We start from the raw sequence: 22,692 nt of genomic DNA on the forward strand, positions 1-22,692 counted from the left end.
TCATCACTCACTGACAGAGCCATGTTTTGTGATCACCTTTCAGTGGTGAGCTTCAGCTGGGCCAAAGCCAAACAGTTTGACTTCACTGGCCTATGTACTACCTCCAAAGTCAAGGTCAGGACTGCTGTTCTTTGTGGGCAGCCAGAAGAACTCATGAACTCCAGTATATCTGGTCAGGGCTTTCATTTGTGCATGCACATGAAGGTAAGCCAGGACCTAGGAACAATTGTGAAAAATTAGGAGATTTATCTTCACTATTTCCACATTTCTTTCCTATACTCTATCCCCCACCCCCATCCAAACTGAAGGTTTATGTTGGTTTCATCACCAGTTTACAAATACTATCAAGATGAACACTATTGTGGATGCAACGAAATATATGGGTAGGGTCTGACCTAGAGGAAGGAGTTCATATATATATAACCAGAGATTAACTACTGCAGTGAAATAGACCCTGTTGACACCCTGACCTAGATCCCTCTATCAACTTAGTGGATCCATCCCCCACTGGTGTTGAGTGTTGATTTTTAATGGCTCGTAGCTATCCCTTTTCTGGATAATGACTGCCCTCAGCCAGTGGGGGAAGGGAACAAAACTAAGACCTTATGCTTTCTCTACCCTAGCATGACTGACATGGGTTTGTAAGAGCCCCGAACTCATTCCTTAAGGTGGACAAACCCATGGTAAAATCCATGCTGGAGAGCCCCCACATGGAACCAGGCATAAACTGGACCTCTGTTGAGACTACCTTCTTATTTCCTTCACTTTCTTTCTATCCTCTGCTCAGTTAATCAAATGCAACTGAATCCCTGCTTCAGGCTCTGCCTCTATAATGCCCAACTTAAGACAGCTAGGAAACTAATACAATCTATAAACATTATGGAGCCAAAGGAGGAAACAGTATCACCAAAGCACAGTGATAGTTAGAACCTTGGAGACAGAGTTGCCTAACAGGACCAGGGGCAGGTAGGCACTTGCCACTGCTAAGGAGCAGGGTAGGAGTTAGGAAGAAATATACTCTTTTCTCTCTACTCCCTTCCCTGGGTCAGCATCACTTCAACACAACAGGTATCTTAGTCTGTCTGAGCTGCTATAACAAAGCACCATAGACTTAGTGGCTGAAAAACAACAGAACTTTATTTCTCACAGTTCTGGAATCTGGAAGTTCAATATCAGGATGGCCTTCAAGATCAGCATGGTCAGATGAGGGCCCGCATCTGGGTCGCAGACTTCTCATTGTATCCTCACATGATGGAAATGCCTAGGGAGCTCTATGGAATCTTTTTTATAAGAGAACGAATCTCATTCCTAAGGGTTCCACCCTCAGGACTAACACTGTCAACTTTGGGGGTTAGGATTTCAATGTATGAATTTGGGGTGGGACACAAATGTTCAGACCATAACAACAGGAAAGTAGCCAACAATGAGCTGGCAGTCAGTAGAGGTCAGCCCCTTAGCTCCCTAAACAGGAGAAGAATAGAGAAGAATCAATGGGGAAGGGATAATGACCAGCATAGCAGCATTTACACAATCACAGACTTTTTTCTCTCCTTCAGTCCAACCATCATATTGTTACCAGATTGATCTTTATCAAGTGCTTATTTCACCAAATCCATTTTCCCAGTTTTAAATCCTCCAAGGGTTTTCCATTGCCTAAAGGAATAATCCATACAATTCCTGGCCATCTGTCCCATTGGTTAAAAAAAAAAAATCTCTGGGGGCACCTGGGTGGCTCAGTGGTTTAAGCTGCTGCCTTCGGCTCAGGTCATGATCTCAGGGTCCTGGGATCAAGTCCCACATCGGGCTCTCTGCTCAGCAGGGAGCCTGCTTCACTCTCACTCTCTCTGCCTGCCTCTCTGCCTACTTATGATCTGTCTCTGTCAAAAAAAAAAAAAAAAAACACCTCTGAACATGTGTCCCAGTTCATTTGTTTATTGCAGGTATGGGCTACAAAGACGGAATGCATTTAAGGGGTCTAGTAGAACTTTGATCTTAAAGTAATAGTGGGAATTTTAACATAGTTCTAGTAGGCAGTGGGAAAAATGAATTTTTTAATATTGAGAGCCATCAGATTACAATCATAATAACTCCACTTTGGGAACTCCTGCCATATACCTGGCATTATGCTAATCACTTTACATATATTATTTCATCTACTTTTCATAGCAACTCTTCGGAATAGGTATAACTATGAGAGAAGTGAAGTACCCTGCTCATGATCACATGCTTAGTGAATGGAGAAGCCAGAATTTGAACTGGGAGCTTCTCCTTAATGAAATCTTTCTTCCATTATGCCTCATAATTAAGACTAGACATTAGAGAAATATATCATTCTGTAGAAAACCTTGTGTTCTATAGAAAGAGTCAGTGGGTCAAGAAAGTGGATAGGTGAAAGGAGCCAATCTGAAAAGACTATATACTGCATGATTCCTATATGACATTCTGGGAAAAGCCAAAACTATGGAGACAGCAAAAAGATCACTGGTTGCCAGGGGGTATAGGGAAGGAGGGATGAATAGGCAGAGCAAAGAGGATTTTTAGGGCAATGAAACTACTCTGTATGATACTGTAATGGTAGATACATCCCATTATATATTTGTCTAAACCCATAGAATATATACCAAGAGTGAAATCTAATGTAAACTCTGGAATTTGGATGAACAGTGTAGGTTCATCAGTTATAACAGATACACTCTGGTGGGGTACTTTGATGATGGGGAGGATATGCAGGTGTGGGGAAAGGGGTATGGGAAATCTCTGTATCTTCCTCTCAATTTTCTGTGAATACAAAATTGTTCTAAAAATAGATTCTTTAAGAAAAAAAGGAAAAAGAAAGGAGATGGGTTCAGGCATGAGTCTATAAGGATGGGGCAGTTAGAAAAAATAATGCCTCTAGAGATAGGAGAGACCACTCAGAACTGCACAAGAGAAATGTGGATTCCAACGAGCCAGTTAATGTGTTGGGAAAAGCAGAATTCAGGAAGGCATTGATTGAAGAATAAGCTATCTTTATCAAAAAGTTGACGAAGTGCTCACATTTCCAACACTGCCTGAACACAGAGCTTTGTTCCACTAGTCTATTTCTTCTTTCTGTTCACTGTTCTTATAAATTGCATTTCATACATACTCTGCCTTCTATGTTGCTCTAATAATTGGTCTGCTCACAACCTGTAAAAATAGAGGGACGGTCATTTGTTAAGCTGTGCATTTATAATTTGCATATTTTCTATATGTGAATAAAATTTACTCTAAAATATAAGGAAATATGATTCTGTATGGAAGTTGAAATAAATCAGGGATATTGTATCTCTTGTTCCTTGGTAGGGTCAAACACTTCTCTGGCTAAAGGTATTACATATGATGAAAATAGCTTTGGGCTAGGGGCTTGAAAACTGGCATTCTGGCCCCAGCTCTGCAATGAGAATAATTATGTAGTATGGGTAAGTTATCTGTTCTTTCTGAGCTTGAATTTTCTCATATGTTGAAAAGAATGTCCTCGAATCCCTGTTAATGTTCTGTGTGGTTGAACATAGAACAAGTCTCATCCTCAAACTGACTCCATAACAGATACTAAAATAGAACCGCAACTCTACCCTGACTGCAAATCCCTGTTACCTGATATTTAAGAGAAGAGCTTGGATAACATTTTCTAAAGAGGGACAGATGGTAAATATTTTAGAACTTTATAGGCCATGCAGTCTCTGTTGCAACTATTCAATTCTACAGTTGCAGTGAGAGCAACCATACACAATACATAAATGAATGAATTTGCCTGTGTTCCAATAAAACTTTATTTACCCAAATAGGTGGTGAACCAGATATGGCACAGAGGACATAGCTTATCCGTTGTCTTCAAGGACATAACTTTGTGGCAGTCAGTGCAATTTCCCTTCAGTATATATAGGGAAAAACTTGTGTTCACAATAATTAAATAGGATGTTGGAGAGTTGGAATGGGAAAGAAAGAGAGAGGGAGGAAGGAAAGAAAGTAGTGGGAGGAAGAGAGGAGAAGAGAGAGAAAATAAGAGAAGGAAGGAAGGAAGGAAAGTGGAAGAAAAATGCAGAGCAAGAGTGGAGAGCTTTGTGAAAGACCATTGGGAGAGAAGGTTGGGTGCCATCTGCCATGAGTGAGGGGCATTGTCAGATTTGAAAAGGCTTGGCTTTGGCATGGAGCTAGCAGCTAAGTTTGGAGACACCAGTTGGGGAGTGGGTGTGTAATGCTGAGGAACAGCTGTCACCTTGTGAAAGAAGTGTACTTGAACCTAGTATGGTGCTGAGTACCAAGGGGAAACCTACTGAATGTGGAGAAGGGAAGGAAGAGAGGGATTACCCCCACTTTATAGATGAAGAAATTCCACTCTAGGGCCCTGATGCTGTGTGAGGTTGAGGAAGCCATTGCCATTTTTCTTTTTTTTTTTTTTTTAAAGATTTTATTCATTTATTTGACAGACAGAGATCACAAGTAGGCAGAGACGCAGGCAGAGAGAGAGAGACGGGGAGTCAGGCTCCCTGCTGAGCAGAGAGCCCGATGCGGGACTCGATCCCAGAACCCTGGGATCATGACCTGAGCCGAAGGCAGAGGCTTTAACCAACTGAGCCACCCAGGCGCCCGCCATTGCCATTTTTCTAAGAAATCTACAGGGAAACAGAATTCCATGAGGAGGATATTGAATTTCACGCCTGAGAGAATCTTCCAGTGTCCTCACAGGTCCAGTCCTCCTAAAAGAGTGTTGGTGGCCTTGCGGGGGACGCCCATAACCCAGGCCTGCATGATTCAAAGTGTTATCACGTGGAGATGGGAAGGGGGCCTGCAATGCTTATTTTGACTGCTGTTTCCGTGAGTTCAGAATCAGAAGCTGTGTCTTTTCTCTCACAGAGTCTCCCCCATTCTTTCCCCCTTTTGATTCTGAATTCTGATGTGGCAGGTAAGAGGGAGGAAAGCTGAGGATGGACTTCCACATTTGGGGCAGAAAATCTGATTCTGGCGGCTTTCCTGGAGCTCGCTGGCTGTTGGCATCTTGAGATGGTGGGCCAGGGATAAGAAAGGGAAGCTGGGAGGCACCTGGTGGCTCAGTGGGTTAAAGCCTCTGCCTTCGGATCAGGTCATGATCCCAGGGTCCTGGGATCGAGCCCTGCATGGGGCTCTCTGCTCAGCAGGGAGCCTGCTTTCTCCTCTCTCTCTGCCTGCCTCTCGGCCTACTTGTGATTGCTGTCTGTCAAATAAATAAATAAAATCTTTAAAAAAAAAAAAAAGAAAGGGAAGCTGGGATGATGTCTTCAGGTAGGACTACATTCTTCTCTCTGCCATAGCATAAAAGGAAGAGGAGAACTGGATTTTTAGGGAGTCTTAGAAACTTGGAATGTGATTATATTGACTAGCCAACAAATCTGTAAGATTTCACACAAGTCATGCACTTAATATAGAGCTGGATTACAGTTTGCACTAATTGATTAATTTTATTTCACAAACTAAAAATTTTACTATGCAAATATATGCAAATTATATAGAAAAATTGCCTTCTTAGCCAAGCACACCAGCACCTGTTGGGGTTTCTCGTTGTTTTTATTTGTTTGTGTGTTTCACTGGAACTGTGCCACTGGGGTAGAAAGTGAAATAATAAGTAATTCAGGATTTGAAATTGTTTTTTGAACAATATCCTGAAAGGTGATCAGAAGGCTTTTTCCTTTGACAAATACCATGGTGATTGGTGTGCCTTTTTTCCTCTTTCTTGCCTGAAACAGAATGAAGAAGATGAGCAACATTTACGAGTCTGCTGCCAATACGCTGGGAATCTTTAACAGCCCCTGCCTGACCAAAGTTGAGCTGCGTGTGGCGTGCAAAGGCATTTCTGACAGAGATGCTCTTTCCAAACCAGACCCCTGTGTCATCCTCAAGATGCAGTCCCACGGGCAGTGGTTTGAGGTAGGCTTGTCCAAGGAAATGGACAGAAGCATGGCTGGGGGGATCGATTCAGAAATATTTTTGTATTTCCTGTCTTCAGATGGTTTGTTTTGATGAGACGGAAAATTCTTGAAATGAATACGATCACATTTCTGCTTCTATCATGATGTTTGGATGCGGTGGTTTTAATGCCCTGGGTATTTTGACATTTACGCTTACTCGGTGTGCTCACTGTGGACATAGTAAGCCTGGGAAGGGCAGAGAGGATTGCCTTGTAGAGGCCACATCGTACAACATCTGTCTTTGGGAATGAAAACTTAATATTGACCACATTCTCCTGGGGGCTCACCAAGGGTCTGGCACCGTTTTAAGTACTGTATGTAAAATAACTAAGTTGGTCCTCACGACAATTCTCTGAGGAACAGAGACAGATGAGGAAACACTGAAAGGTGAAGGATTTGCCCAAGATCATTCAGCTTGTGAATGGAAAACCTAACATTTACACACAGGCTGTTGGGTTCCAGAGCTTGAGCTCTGAATTGCTATTTTATCCTTATTGTGAGTGCCCGTGTGTGTGCTCTTGGTGGTTTGTGTGGAGATATTGCAGGTTGAATTCTGCTTGGCTTTTGCACATGGATTTAAAAGTCAAAACGGATCAGATGAGGACTAGGTTTTTTATGTTTTGTTTTTGTCTTTATTTTCGGTTTTTGTTTGCTTTTGGGTATCTCATCTGAGTAAGCAAAGCTCTGTTCTCAGGTGAGTGGGATTGGGAGGACCAGGGGGCGCAGCAGATGGAGAAGTATTATCACCTCAAAGGGCATGAGGTACTGGAATTTGGAGAAGGAATTTGAAGCCATGCTGAGCAGAGCAGTAGTAGAAAGCCACCTGCTCTGTGTCCCTTACAGCAAACTCCTCAAGTCTTCAATACTTCGCCCACCTGTTTGCAAATGGAAGATGCTGTTCTAGGGGGTCAACTCTTCCATAGCATAGAAGAAAGGAGGCTCCAGAGGCCCGAGAGGCAGTGTGTTTGGTGGGTGAGCAGATGAAATTCAGGTCAAGGCAACTTGCGTCATCATAAGTCTTTAACTTCAGACTTTTTAGGGCTTATATTATAAACATTAAACAGCATTCACAGGTATCTTAATGTGTAATATATTTTTTTCCTTCCAGATAGTCTCACTGACTTTGTTGGTGTGTTTTATTGTTTTTTATTTTTTATTTATCAGAGTGAAATGGCAGCTTGCATTAGAAGAAAATCACTCCTTGAAAATAAGAGGAAAGAAATTAGAAAGAATTCATCTCCTAATGCCCCCTTTACTTAAGTCAACTATTATTTGTATATAGGTCTTTTCCTTCTGGTGTTCATATTCTTACCTGATTCTTCTCATGCATATAAAATTTTATTCCCTCATTTTATGACCTAGTAGTATATTTTTGTATATTGCTATGCTATTCATAATTATAATTTTTAAAGTTGCATAGTATCCCACCGTATGAATTTATTTATAATTTTCCTGCTTTTTCACTTTGAAGTTGCTTCCAAAAATACCCTATTTTAAACTGCAGTGGACATCTTTGTGCATAAGACTTTTCCCTACTATTTGAATGAGTTCCCAGGAGACTTTGTCGAAGTAGAGGAACAGGTACAAAGGATAGGAAACTTTGGAGGCTTTTGGTACATATTGTCATGTTGTTTTTCTAGAGTGCTCTATTAAGTGTTACTTAAAGTATGGTTTGCGTATAACTACCAGCTCATAAACTCTTTGTTACCGGTGCACAGATAAGAAACTGGTGCCCCGATGTAAACTGATTCACTGCTTCCTTCATTTAAAAAGTCTTACTCTTTAAAAAAGTTAAACTTCCAACATATGAAGTGATAGGCTGATTTATAATCTGGCACTTTGAGAAACACTTCTGTAATATACTTTATACTCTTTTAACAATATATATTCAGGATACAGTTAGAAAAACACAGCCCATGCCAGGTAGCTAATGAAGGATTTAGTTCAGGGAATTAGTAATGAAGGAGTTGGAAATGCTGAGAGACTAAATAGTGACAGTGTGGGAACCCAGGCATCCATGACAGGAGTCTGTAACTTTGCTTAGGGTGTGGTAGTAGAGAGCTGAGGCGAGCTTGTATAGGCTTGTGAAAGCTGACTCTTTTAAGTATTCGGGAACTTTGCAGCAGGGCTCACCTCCCACCCAAAGCCAACTGTTACATATGTATCAACAGACCACTGGGTGAGAGGGGCCAAAGAGGGAGATGGTAGTACCAGAACCAAACAGCCATCTAGCATAAACTGGATCCATGGAAGGGGACGCCTATCTGGTAGGAGTGAAAGATGGAGGAGATGTAGATGGTGCTGGAAATGCTGCCTGAAAGGGAGATGAGGATACCCCAGCATCTGCCTACCTCTTGCTCTCGTGTATCCCATTTGTGTCTTCCACTGATCGAACCGTGATGGAAGTCCATTGACAAGCTTTGCAAGGAAAGGGTATAAAATGCTCTTGAGAACAAAGAAGTAAATGACCAGCGCAGAAACTTTTGACAACTCACAGTAGCTTGAATAATCATTCTCCCTCTCAGCAAGTGAAGCACATTTATTTACTGTTAACACCTTCTTTTCAATACAAATTCATCAAGTGGTCTTATGCTAGGAGTTAGAAACACACCCGTGTCACAAGTTAAAAACGTCCGACAGTCTATTTAAAGCATGTGGCTACTACTACGTATGTTCAGTGAAGGCTGGCAAACATGGACAGTGCCCTGGTATGACATTTATTGATGCGTGCATTTTCCTGTGTCTACCCCTTACAATATGTCTGGATTTACAGAGAGATTTCTATCTACACTGTTACAGAATTGAGAGAAAGCCTTGCAGAAGAAAATTCATGTTGGCTCTGCCCATGTCTTCTTGATGGGGAAATCTGATAATTGCCTAAGTGAAGAAAAAAGAGAGAGCAAGACTAAACTATTTGGATAATGAAGAGATTGTTGGGGGGGTGGGTGCTGTGTTGAGGTGAGAGGGAAAAGCAGGGTGAGCTTATCTTTCAGAGGGAGTTTTAAAAGTTTGGCAAAGAGACTCTAGATCAGCACTGTCCGATAGAACTCCCTGGAATAATGGAAATGTTCTTCATCTGTGCTGTCCAGGGAGCTAGTCACTAGCCCCTGAAAGGTAGCTAGTGTAACTGAGGAACAAAAATTTTTAAAATATTTAATTTCGGTTAATTGAAATGTAAATAGCCAGCCGGGTTCCAGAGTCTCTGGTGTGCTAGAGAATTTGGCTGGGTTGGAGAGAAGAAGAAAGGTAATCTGTAAGAATGTTACAGTAGGCTCTTAATTTTACAACTTAAATGGTTTTGGGGGAGATGTAACTACAGATTGACATTTCCTTTTTATTACTTGTGATTGCTGGCCTGTGCTTTTGTAACGGACTTGCAGCGAGGAAAGGGTCCTATTTTGCTCTGGTTTACAGCTCAGGTTATTACTGGTTTGTTAGAACTGCCTTTAAATGGCCTTCTCATATGGAGGGGAACTGTTGGCTTTTTAATTGACTGTAGCCTGTTAGCCCTGGAAGAGAACACTGGCCTCTAAAGTGAGCATGAAACTGTAAACCTGATTTTTAGACTCAAAAAGACCTATAAGTCTAACCTTCTGTGTTCCTAATAGTATTAAGCCCCAGTGAGGATAAATCTGTTTTCGACATATTGGAAATCAATTGGTCAGTAATGCATAAGAGACTGTTGCTCTTCTCGGACCAGCAGAGTTTGAGATGAGTATCTGATGAGTGAGAAGACGGAGAGGATCCTTTTGTCTCCTCCCAAAATATGGAGATGGGATGGTGTTCTTGTTGGGTGAAACTTTCAGTATTTCTTTAGTGGTCATGATGTTCACTGTCAGAAAGGAAGGAGAAGGATACTTGTAGGTTGGAAATGCTTTCGAAACTGAGAGTTTCAGACTTACCATTTAATTCCCCTAATTTGGAATCATACCCCTTTAAAAAAATCCTCCCCGCACCATCTCCTGACCACATGATGGCAATAGTATGTGGTACAGCATAGTGTAATGACATATAGACCACATTTCCTTTTCCGATGAAGAGTGGAAATAATCTCCTCCTACCTTCTGGTGAATACTGATGTGTTCATGAACTTTTGGACCTAAACATCATAGCCAAGTGGGAAAAATGAACACTTCTCAGGAATTCAAAAGACAAGGTCCCTTGTGAACTAAAGACTTTTATTCAGTTTCCTGGAGCATATGCTGTATCCCCTGGGCGAATTGGGTGTCCTCCATGAGGCAGAGCTAAGCCCACAATGCCATGGCCCTTGGCAGAAATCCTATAAGTGGCATGTACTTGTCTTCATTGGAAAAAGCTGACTTATTCCCACGCTGTTAAGACGTTGCTCCAATCACCTTTAATTCCATTTTTACATTTAGGGGGTTTTTTGGTTTGTTTGTTTCAATTCTCCATAATGGAAATCTTATTATCTTAAAAGCCTTGTTAAGGAAACTCACTACATTTAATTGTAATACACAGTTCTTGAGTTCCTCCATAGGAAGCTCCAAATAATTCTGAGAGCTAATTACTATTGGATCAATTCCATATGAAAACATGTTATATGAATCATGTGCTTTGGTAGAGTGTTGGTAATAATAGCAATTGGTAGTAGTAATTAGTGTGGTTATTTCTGAGAGTTATCAGTGGACTCTGATGCAGTGTTATTATTACTTATATATAATAAGTATATAATATATTATATTATATATATGTAAATAATATAATATATAATATATATAATTATATATAATATAGTATAAGTATATAATATATATTATACTTATTATATATAATAAGTATTATATATTATACTTATATATAATAATATATCCATATGTTTGTATTCACAAAGGCCATCTACCTATATTATTTCATTTGCTTCTTATAATAGTTTCATGAAAAGGTGTTACAGACATTGAAATTAATTCCAACACGTACTGGTGTCATGAAAGAACATGGTTTGTACCCTCAAAGACCTCAGAGTCTTGTGGAAGAACTCAGTCTGTCTTACAGGTTCAGATGGTCATATGACCTTGAGAAAGAGGGCTCAAAACAAATGAACTCTTTCTTTCCCTGGACGTGTGGTGGGTAGATGGTTTATGGCATCTCAGCCTATCTATAACCAATCTTGTGGGTGGACCCACACTTGTGGTTCTTCTGTTGACTGTAAGATGTCTTTCAGCAATAACCATCAGGGAACTTTGAAAAAATAAAGGTTTATTATTTACAGGACCCGGAAATTAGCTAGCACACCTGGGGCTACACAGTGAGGTCTTGGGTAGAATGAAAGAGAGGGAGTGTGCACACAGGCCTGGGGTTCTATTTTTATTGGGGTGGAGAGTAGGGACCTAGAGTTTGGCAGGCTCACTCTTTACTGATGAATTTAAAATGTAAGAATGGGAATTTAAAGTGCAGGAAGGATAAAACAAGGGGACCAAATGGTCAGTTTTCAAAATCAATCCAGATTTCTGAAACAGAAGAACATCAGTATAGGAAGGTAGCCTGGCTCTTTATGAAATCCTGTGGTTGGCTATGTGTTTATTTGGGATAGTCCTCTTTGAAGTGGATGCCTCTTTGAAAGCCTCATCAAGGGGCACCTGAGTGGCTCAGCTGGTTAAGTATCTGCCTTCCACTCAGGTCACGATTCCAGGGTCCCTGGATGAAGCCCATGTCTGGCTCCCTGCTCAGTGGGAAGCCTGCTTCTCTCTCTCCCTCTGCCTGCAGCTCCCCTGCTTTTGCTTTCTCTCCCTCTCTCTCTGTGTGTCAAATAAATAAAATCTTAAAAAACAAAGTTTTTTGGAAGCCCCGACAACGGAAGCTTAAATCGGGCACCTGTTTTACCAAAAAACAAAAACAAAGCAAAGCAAACCAACCATCGGAATTTATTTTACAGCAGATCATCTCAAGGGTGCATAGGCTACCTTTACGTGGAGTGGGGATAAAAATAAATTGCTCTTTCATCTCTCCTTATTTTCTGTCCTTTCTCCCCACTCCCAGCCCACCCAGATGTCAGGTATGGTTGTCATATGAGTTGAGGTCCCTGCTAACAACATACAAGGGGGAACTATGAGTCCGTGGTGATGAGCTTGCCCACTCCCAGATGAATGGGATGTGAACTTTTTCAGAAGTTCACTTTTGGCTGGGGGGCTCACAGAAGAGTTCTGTGGAGTAAGTCTCTTTCATGCTTGGGACAGTAGTGAGGCATCACTCTTTTGTGTAGGAACCAAGAAAGTGAAGCCCAAAATGGTAGTTTTACCTGTAACCTGTAACAGAGATAATCAGTTTTCCATTGCTCCAGAATGCTAGAATTTTATGAAAATGGGTCAAATACGAACATTTGGGTGATGACAAAATAAAGTAGCCATCTATATATGTTGATACCAGCTAGGAAATCTGCCATTTGACATATATTCTTTCTAATCCTCACAATCACCCTGGAAGGGAGACTTTAATAACCAGGTAAGGAAACTGAGGCTGAGCAGAATTAATGAATCACCCCAGGTCATACAGCTAGTAAATTGTAAAGCTGGAATCTGGTTGAATCAATCTATATTTTCTTCATCTTACCAGAGGTTACAAACTTGAACCTGAAGTCCTCTGTCTAGTCCCATACATATTTTGTTTGTCCTTTATGGTGTTCAAGCAATTTGGTACCATTTGACAAAACCTAAAGCTCAGGATATTTTTTCATAAAACTCCAGATTTCTGGTTTCTGTGAGTAATCAGAAAACCTGGCAACATGGAATCTTTACACTTTGTATAGCCACGAGCTGGACGTGGGTAGTCCCTACCCCTATCCAGACTAAGAGTTTGTCCTCGTGCTTCTTGCTGGCTGGCCTGACCCACTCACTTGCCCTACTAGCGTGGCCCGTGGGGGTATTTGAGTTTAGGCTACACTCCTGTCCTTCCCTGGGCTTGTCTCTGAAACATAGTTAATTAACCTCTCAACTATGGACACAGACAAGAGCTGAGAAATGAAAAATTAAGTCAATTAAAGCATTCCTTCTGGATATTACAAACAACCTCCTTTCTCGAAAGATTTTCTGTTCACACTTTGCTGACTTGCAGCGTTTCAGTGGCTAACACCTAGCTTGACAGATGATAAAAAACAACAGTTTTCTTCAGTTGTTCACAACGTTTTCCCTGTGGTTTCGCATCAAACTCCCATTTGGGAAAACTTTGATGCTGCTTTCTACCTCCCCCTTAACACGTCCTTAATAAGAATAATTTCTTTCCTTTAAAAAGGTGATATTAGGAACCTTACTTGAAGCACTGTATAGAAAACAAAATGAAACAGTAGAATCAAAAATTATTTCCCCCCTGCTGCCCGAGGTCCCATCCCTTTGACCAGAGACTGCTGTTGCCTGATGTGTGCTCTGTAAGTGATGCCCTTGAGTAAAGCCAAAGAAGGAAACTGCATTTCATAAGATGCTAAGTGGCTTTCTTATCAGTGACATCTCAAAATTGTCAATGTCGTGATGTCTGAGAGTGGAATCGCATAAGATGGGAAATTGGGGCTGCCAATGAGGAAAGAACAATTTGAACTGAAATCTTATGTTGACTATTCATTCCTTTAAGTGCTTGGAGATGATTTGTCAGCTGGAAGGATAATGACTGGCCTCCCTCCCGAAGAGAGGAAATTGCCATGACATGGGCTTCATTGCCTCCTTAGTTTGAGGAACTGTCACCTGAATGGTGACATTCAGATGGAGCATTGGTCACTGTGGTTTTTATAAGGTATCTTGAGCGTCATGATGAGTATTTGGAAGATGAAATTGCAGTTCAAGGAAAGAGCTTCAGGAGGCATTTCTGATTTAGAGCCCTCTGCCTCTAGCTTAAACCACCTTCAGCATCTCCAAGGAGATGTTTTCAACGTGGTGTCTGGGTTCCTATTTTAATGATTAACTAGACTCACTTGCTGATAATCATCTCCTTAAGAAAATCATATTTCCTTTGTAATTTCAATCCATTTACTCTTTTTTCTTAATTGTAATGGTGGTTTATTAATGATGATACCTTAAAATATGTTGAGAGTATTTATATGCTGTATCAGGTAATCTCCTAAGTACTTTATGTGTGTCATGGTATATAATTACCAAAACAACCTTACAGTTTGGGCTCCATGTATAGTTTATAGAGAGGCACAGAAGAATTAAGTAATTTGCTCACAGGTCACCCAAGTGGTAAGTGGAAGAGTCATAGCAAATCGAACCCGGACTGTCTGACTCCAGTAATTATGCCACCACTGTCCTTCACTGCCCTTCTCCGAGAATGAGTACCATTCTCCAAGTGTCTACCATGTGCCCTGTCTTTACATGCATATTCATATAATCCTCATGACAGTGTTAGAAGATGGAGGCTGTGCTTACCCATTTTACAGGTAAGGAAACTGACATGTAGGAAAGTACATGTCCAAGTTCACAAGAAGAGGATGAAGTGGTGATAGGATTTGAACCCAGGTCTTTGTGTCTCCAGTTGCCCATGCCATGACTCTGTGCCTCTCTTATCCTGGCCTCTGCGGCGGTGGAGTAACCCCATATAATGTGACTGATCACTTAAAATGAACATGTTTGGGGCACCTTGTGGCTTAGTCGGTTGAGTGGCTCTTGATTTCAGCTCTGGTCATGGTCTCAGGGTCCAGAAATTGAACCCTGCCTCAGGCTCCTTGCTCAGTGTGGAGTCTGCTTGAGATTCTTCCTCTCCTTCTTCCTAGGCCCCTCCCCCCACTCATGTGCACTCTAAATGAATGAATGAATGAATAAATAAAATCTTTTAAAAATAAGATGAACATGTTTTCCTCTTCTCAAAGAATCCAATAATTCATTTAAAACCGTTTGCTTTTTTTTTTTTAATAAATTAAGTTTGTTTTGGTAAATACTTGAAACATCCTCCTCATCCCCCAAGTTATATGGTTTTAGCCTGACTTCCTAAAGGTTCCCAGTGGTGCATGGCATAGGGGTCCTGAGCTCAGGCTCTTGAGCCAGACTATCTGGATTGAAGTCCTAACCCAGCCATCGTTAGCTATGCCAAGGGCAAATACTCAAACCTTTTTGTGCCTCAGTTTCCTCACCTATAAAATGGGTATCCTAATGGTACCTACCTACCATTATAGGGATTACATGATTCGGTGCTTATAGAATGCTTATAGTAGCACCTGATGCAATAGAGTTAGTGCTCAATAAGTGCAATGATTATGGACCATTAGTCATTTTTCAAGAATTAGTTTCTAAATAAAGATGTGCTATTTGGTCCTCAAGTTTTCTGAGGACTGATGCAATTAAAAACATGGGACTAGAGGCAGAGCAGTAGAGACATATCTGGAGGTCACTGGAGAAGTAAATTCTGGGACACAAAAGCTGTGACCATTTTCTTGATTGTTTTTAATCCCTAGTATCTACCACAATTCCTGACACAATAGACGCTTGTCATTCAGTAAATAGAGGGATTTCATTTCCATGCTCCTTTTCCCCATGTTCACCTCCAAAGACCCTTGGATTTTTGAGGAGCATCGAGTTCTTATTCAGGAGAATAAGAACTCAGCTTGTTAGAACTCACCTATGCTATTAGGCTTATTCTTTTTACATGGACGAGGGATTATTGGTGCCTGAGGAAAGAAGTTTGATTTAAAAGGATTTTCTTTATGTGTTTGTATGTCCACTGTACAGGCAGCGTTGTGACAGTGTTGAATGGAGTCTTGATGATGCCTAAAGGATATTTCCTGCCACTCAGGGATGAGGACAATGGAGTAGTTTGTTTCCAGGTTCTGCTAATCTGTTTCCTTCCTCACATCTTTTTGGTTGTGACCTCCTTTCTGTTCCTCTTCTTTTCTCCTCTCCCCTTTTCTTCCTCAGAGGGGAGTGAAGTGGAGAGGGCCAAGGAGAACTGTATTTGTGATTAGTGCTGGAGAAGGGGGTCTCCCTTTGTCTTCTCTCCTCCACTCCAGGCTCCATCTGGATTTATCCTCCTCCTGAACAATATGGGAAACAGTAAATTATGTGAAAACACAGCTTCCTTCCACCTAGTTTTCTCCTCTGTGTGCTTCAAAAAACTACCTGAGTATAGATGAGGTAGCAAGTTTTTCTTGTTGGCTTCCAGGGATTAATTTTTTTTTAAGGTTTTTATTTATGTATCTGACAGAGAGAGTGAGAGACAGTGAGAGAGGGAACACAAGCAGGGGAAGCCAGAGAGGGAGAAGCAGGCTTCCTACTGAGCAGAGAGTCCAATGTGGGTCTCAATCTCAGGACACTGGGATCATGACCTGAGCCGAAGGCAGATGCTTCACGACTGAACTATCCAGGCATCCTAATTTTTTTTTTTTTTTTTTAAGCCATAGAAATTCCTGGAAGGAGATTGAAGTTCTTCAGTGCCTTTATTTGAGCCTTAGGACACAAATAATTCTGAACTTCCCCCTTCTGAGTCACTGCACCATTTGCTTTGAAGACTTATAAGTAATGTTCAGGAGGGTTGGGGCTCACTATTTTGGAGGTACTGCAAACATTTGTTTGAAATATAAATATAAATATAACTTTTTGCTTCTCAACTCTGATGAGGCAACTTGCATATAAAATGCAACCAGAGGCATCCATTTTGGATGTGTAGTTGGATGAGTTTTGACAAATATATACACCCTTGGGAAACCACCATCCCAATCAAGATGTAGAACATTTCCTAGAATATGTGTTAATATTTAAAATATATAACAGGGGGCACCTGGGTGGCTCAGTCAGTTAAGCCTCTGCCTTTGGCTCAGGTCATGATTCCAGGGTCCTGAAACTGAGCCCCACTTCAGGCTCCCCGCTCAGCGGGAAGTCTGCTTCTCCCTCTGACCCTCCTCCCTCTCATGTTCTCTCTCACTCACTCTCTCTCTCAAATAAATAAATAAAATCTTAAAATAAAACAAAATCTATGCGGGAAACCACATAGTTAAATTTCAACACATCAGCAACCACTAACTCTCAGATTGTGTTCCAACTGACTGACACGATAGTAAGTGACAGAGATTTCCACTTAGAAAATATATTTATATAAATAAAAATATCACTTTCAACTTTTAAGTATATTGGGGTTCTGTGTAAGATTTTTGAAAGAGGAAAATATGGTTCTATAACTAAAAAGCATTTAAAAAGTCAGAGAAAGAGTACTATAAGAAGAAAAACAGTCCCGGAGCTGGTTTAGCTCAGAATCAAACTAAATTATTAATGCTGTGACTCACCAGGCTTCCCATCAACCTGAAATTCCTGTGGTTGACAACTTAGGGAGCTGCCATAGCAGCCAGGCTTGATCCAAAGTCAGTTTGGAAACAGGATTGTGAGGTCCCGCACAGGTTAACTGTGTGACCTTAGAAAGTCACCTAACATCTCCGAGCCTCTCCTACTGCCCTGTGTCTGTCTAAATGGCTGTTGTCGGGATTACACAATTGGCTGCCAGGACAGTGAAGTGGCTGACTCTATCCACTCTGAAATCAGACCACTTGGGTTATCCACGTAACCTTATGCAAATGCCTCTGTTCCCCTGGGCTGTGTTTTCGACATCTGTGACACAGAGACAGCAACAACAAAACCCCGTTCTGTGGGTTTATTATAAGGAGGAAATGAGATGATGCATAAGAATTGCTTAACATAGTACCTGGGTCATAGTGAATGCTTAATAAATATTAAATGCCGTAATGTTTAAAGGAGATAATGTATGCAAAACTAATGTGGTTAGCACATCACTCAGTGCTCAGTCTATGGAAGATATTATCAGGTAATGCCTCCTTCAAGGTGTGTTTAATGCCAGGGGTAAGGTTTTCGCCGGCCCTCCAGCCCAACAAGAATTCTTGGTCCCCTGTGTCTGTATTAAATAAGAGAACTTTCTGTGAAAAAGTTGAGGAGGTCTTTAAGTTTCTGCCAAATCTCTGGCTAGCCACTTTGATCGATTGGTTTTCGCTCCCCTGGTCAGGAATTATCTGAGCCTCCTTATCCCCTGCATTCCCTGCATTTCGAAGAAGATGGATAGACTCATTCCACTTGTCCACGCTCTCTAATCTCTGGACAGGAATCAGAGAGGCCATGCTGATAACCTTACCTTTCCATCTTTACTTCTGTGCCAACACTAGTCCCCGCTTTTTAGCTGTCTCAGGGAAGAAGTGACAAGAAAAATGTTCCCTTCTGGAAACTCCAGATGTTCTCAGGGTCAGTTTATAGGCTAATTAAATATTTTATCTTGATTCAAGCTCTGAAATGTTCAACTCTCTATCTTGGCTAGTCTGTTTTCAAACACTTTATATTTCAAGAGCTTCCTCTCATCTGAGAATTTAGTCTTAGATATTTTCTTCTTGGATGTGAAGACTAGTTCTTCTTGTTGAAAGATTACAGTTTTGGAACTGTGTGTTGAAGCAAGAAATTCTGATGGCTTTTTAACCTTCCTTTGGTCAATTCTACCATTTTCAAAACAGCTTCTGAGAAATGGATTTATGGCAGAGGAACCTATTTTAAGCCTGTCCCTATTGGAGATTTACTTCAGCCATTTTGTTCCAATGACTATTCTTGCATAACAATTAGCCCCAAATTTAATATCTTAAAACAACGATTTCCTTAGATCTTGTATGCTGTGCGTTGAAACCCCAGACCGGGCACAGTGAGGATGGCTTATCCCTGTTCCACAAAGTTCAGGATCTCAGCAGGGAAGCCCGGAAGACTGGCAGTGATTTAAGTCTGGGGTTTCAGATCATCTGAAGGCAACTTCACTATCATGAAAGGCTAGAACTTCTGATTAGAGCATCTACATGTGGCCTTCCATGAATAGGCAGTCTCAGGCCAAGGACAGAAACCCATCCTTTTCATAGGAAGTATGTAGAATGTGTGCCACACAGTTAAAAAAAAAAATCTATATCTGGATATGTTGATTAACTAAGAAGCCCCATCTCATTATTACATGGTCCTATGATTAACCTAATTGGTGTAGATAGGAGGAATATAGGCATATTTATAATCTTAATTCCCGTTTAGGGTACTGTCTTAGAAGTTTGAAAGATGCAAATACAGAACTCGTAAAAGGAAGAACTTTTTACTCTGAGTGTTAAACTTAGGAAATGCATGACCTCAACAAGTACAACAGAGAGAACGTATAAGTTGAAATCTCTCTCTTGATTTTGAACACCAATTTAAAGAAGAATGTATATATGCTATCACCACTAGACATAATAGAAGAAGAACGCACAAATAAGAGTCACTGATATCTACACAGTCCTTCCACGTTTTCTTTCACTGATTCCTCACAATAGTCTATTAAATTCAGGGCTAGTATTTTTATTGCCAATTTCAGATGAGTGAACTGGAAGTCAGGGATGTTGTATCAATGTTTCCAAGATTATATGGTCAGTACGTGTGGAAACTGCCCTTTAAAATCCTCTGACTTCAAATTTCAAATCCTTTGGTTGTACCATGAGCCTTCTCCCGCTGGTGCCCATTATTCCAAGTCCTGCCCCCTTAGAAGCCAGGGCACCCACCCATGGCTGCGGGAGCCACCAAAGCCCAAACACAATCACCTTCATCTTCTTACTACCCCATCCCTCTCTTGCCTACTCACTACCTACTACCTTGACATTTGCCCAACCACATTTTCCAAATACGGATACATATTTCCACAATAATTTTTTAAAGATTTCATTCATTTATTTGAGAGAGAGAGAAAGCACAAGCAGAGGGAGAGGGAGAATCAGGCTCCCTGCCGAGTAAAGAGCTCGACAAAGGGCTTGATCCCAGGACCCCGAGATCACTACCTGAGCTGAAGGCAGACACCCAACTGACCGAGCCACCCAGGTGCCCCACATTTCCACAATAATTTACTGGCAAGAAAGAAGCTCATCCTATGGGCGTATAATCTATGATGGGTAGTAGAAATTACTGGGGAGAAAAATGAAGTAGGGATGAGAGTAGGGAATGATGGGGGCACTAGTTTAAAAATCATGGTTAGAGAGGGCTTACTTGAGGAAGCAGTACTGCACAGAAGCTTGAACAGGGAAGGGAGTGAGCCGTCTGGATATAGGGAAAGATTGTTCTAACAGAAACATGAGCAGAGGCCATGAACACAGACATTTCTTGGCCTATTTAAGGAATGCCAGGGAGGCAAGAAGGAGAGAGCAGAGGGATTATGAAGATAGGAGAGAAGAAATGATGTGGGAGAGGCAGCCAGGGACCAGAATATGTAGGGCCTGATAAGCCATGGTAGGGATTCTGGATTTTTATTCCAAATGTGGTGAAGGGGGGAGAATTGGAAGGCTTGGAGTGGGGAAATGATTTGCATTTTAAGAGATAACATGGTTTGCTGTGCCAGACAGTGTACAGAGACGAGAACAGATGCTGGAGACGACTCAGGAGCTACTGTGTTTGTCCAAGTGAGAGAGATAATAATTTGGATCAGGTGGTAACCATGGAGAAGATGAGAAGTCATTGGAAATGAGATGTGTTTAAAAAGTAGACTCTCTAAATTTGCTGATGGATTGGATATAGGGTATGAGAAAAAGAGAAATCAAGAATTACTCAAAAGGTCTGAGCAACTGGGTCAGTTATGATGGACAACATTGGGGGATGAGCAGATCGTGTCAATAACTCTGCAATGAACATGTTTCTAACGGTGAGAGACAGTGTAGTATACTGGTACTGGTACATTGTGACCCTGGTTACAGACTGCCTGGATTTTAATCCCAGCTCCATTTACCAGTTATAACATCTTCTACAAATCAGTTTCCTCCATTTTCCCATCTGTATAATGGGAACAGTAAAAAGACCCACTTTGTGAGGTTGTTTGGAGATTTAACACGCAGTAGTGCCTAGCACTTAGAATTACCTGTCAGCCTTCAGTGTTATTATTAATTTAATTCCATGAACACTGATGATTGTTTTCTTAGGGGAAGTGACGGGTCAAAGAATATACACGTATTTGAAGCTTGCCCGACTGCTTATCTGGAATAATCATACCAGTGTGTCCCCACCAGCAAACTGAGAGAGGCAAAGGAGACAATTCTTTAAAAAAAATTTTTTTTAAATATTTAAAATTTAATATAAAGACTCCCCAGACCTTTGTCATCCTCTCTTGCCCCAGTCACAGAATGAGTATTCCTTTGGTTTGGCATCATTTGAGCTCACTTAAGTGATTCTAATCACATTTCTGTCCTCCTTCCAAAATTATCTTTATATTAATATGCATTACAGTTATTACTATAATATAACATGACTGATATGACAATAAAACACTAATATAATTAAAACAACTAATTACTAACCTGCTTTTATTACTGTACAGTGTGTATGTGTGGGTTTGCAAGAGAGTGAGAAAGTGCATGAGAGAGATGTGGATTGCATATGCGTGTGTATTGGAACTGCAGAATGAATCCAAACATCTCCAGGTTGTCACCTTTAATTCTGAATGAGCACCACATTTGATTCTGTGCTTTATTTAAAGAGAGGAAGAGAAATTGATTTAATAGCCTGTCACATTATACAACACAAGAACTTGGGAAGAGAAAATGCTCTGGTATTCTAAGTGGGAAGAAAAATATTGTGACAGTTCCGTGGAGAAATCTCTGTGCAGAGAGAACTAGTAGGAATTATGGTGATAAGCTGAGGATCTTAGGAAAAATGCATGGCTTCCATGGAATAAATTTGACCACTGTATCACAGAGCTCTGTGTTCTAGAAGACCGTTTCTCTTTCTTATACAAGGAGAGCAAGAAAAGAGAAACTCCAGTTGTTCATTCTCTGTGGAATAAAATAATTTATTCCATCATAGTTTCTTCTGGCAATTTCTAAAATAATCTATTTAACTGAGGTGGGATTAATAACAACAATTATGATAATAATATGATAGAATTGTAAAATTTAATCATGAGTGTTAAACATCTTAGTGTTAAACTCAGGCATCCTGGAGAAGTCGGTTTGTACTTTAGTGAACAAATACTGTTAGGGAAAAATAACCTCCAGCCCCTAGTAAGACATCTGTAACTGAACGAGTTGGTTTGTTATTGCTTATTGCCACAAGGGAGAACATTCTCCTTGGGGAGCTGTGAGGCATCTTAGTAAGACAGTTTAAGAAAGGACTTCTAGAATTCGGGTTACTGCTAGGTGTTTTCAAGAGAATTTAAGGAAGGACAGCTTCCTGGTTTGGGTGGTTTCTGGGAGCCAGAGCACTCTTATAACCGAGTACATGAACAGATCTTCTCTGGAAGGAAGTATAGACCAAAGCTAAAGCTATAATCGGTAAAGACGCAGCAGCCAGTCATTTTAACTGGGATGGGGGATGTTGGCTCATTTTTGTGGCTTGGACAATCTTTACATTTTTGTCTGGTTCAAGTATGACTATGAAGCCGTTTAGTTGTTGTCTTGCTCCGTTATGGGTACGTAGTGGCCATGTGTTATAATGGTGTTCTGTGAGATATCTTTTTATCAACGGAACACTAAAACCTAGCTATGCGTGCCAGGCCAGCTCCTGGTGACACAGAGCCTAGCTGATGGCAGTTAAGTCAGCCCAGCAAGCCAGTTCCCAGATGTCAGGGGCTGCTTTCCTCTTCCTCAGAGCAAAACCTCAAAGTTAGGCTATTCTATTTCAGAAACATCTTAACAAGGGACCGACTTGTTCACTAAGCAAAATATCAATCATAACAAATCTTGAATCCAAACAAATCACCTTTTTATTTCTCAACTCTCCTTATTATCCAAAGGATGGTAATTATATTTAGTGCACCTGGATTC

At 40.9% G+C, this 22,692-nt stretch overlaps 1 protein-coding gene across 2 annotated transcripts in view; it reads left to right on the forward strand.

Moving 5' to 3' along the window:
* CPNE4 (copine 4) overlaps window positions 1–22,692 on the forward strand; it is a 505,564-nt gene that overhangs the window by 132,196 nt on the left and 350,676 nt on the right. For both annotated transcript variants that reach the window (XM_046001314.1, XM_046001315.1), the window contains exon 2: window positions 5,742–5,922. In XM_046001314.1, coding sequence (XP_045857270.1) covers window positions 5,742–5,922 — 181 coding nt within the window. The remainder of the gene's footprint in view (window positions 1–5,741; window positions 5,923–22,692) is intronic.

Source organism: Meles meles, chromosome 4 (assembly GCF_922984935.1).
Source record: "Meles meles chromosome 4, mMelMel3.1 paternal haplotype, whole genome shotgun sequence".
NCBI lineage: Eukaryota > Metazoa > Chordata > Mammalia > Carnivora > Mustelidae > Meles > Meles meles.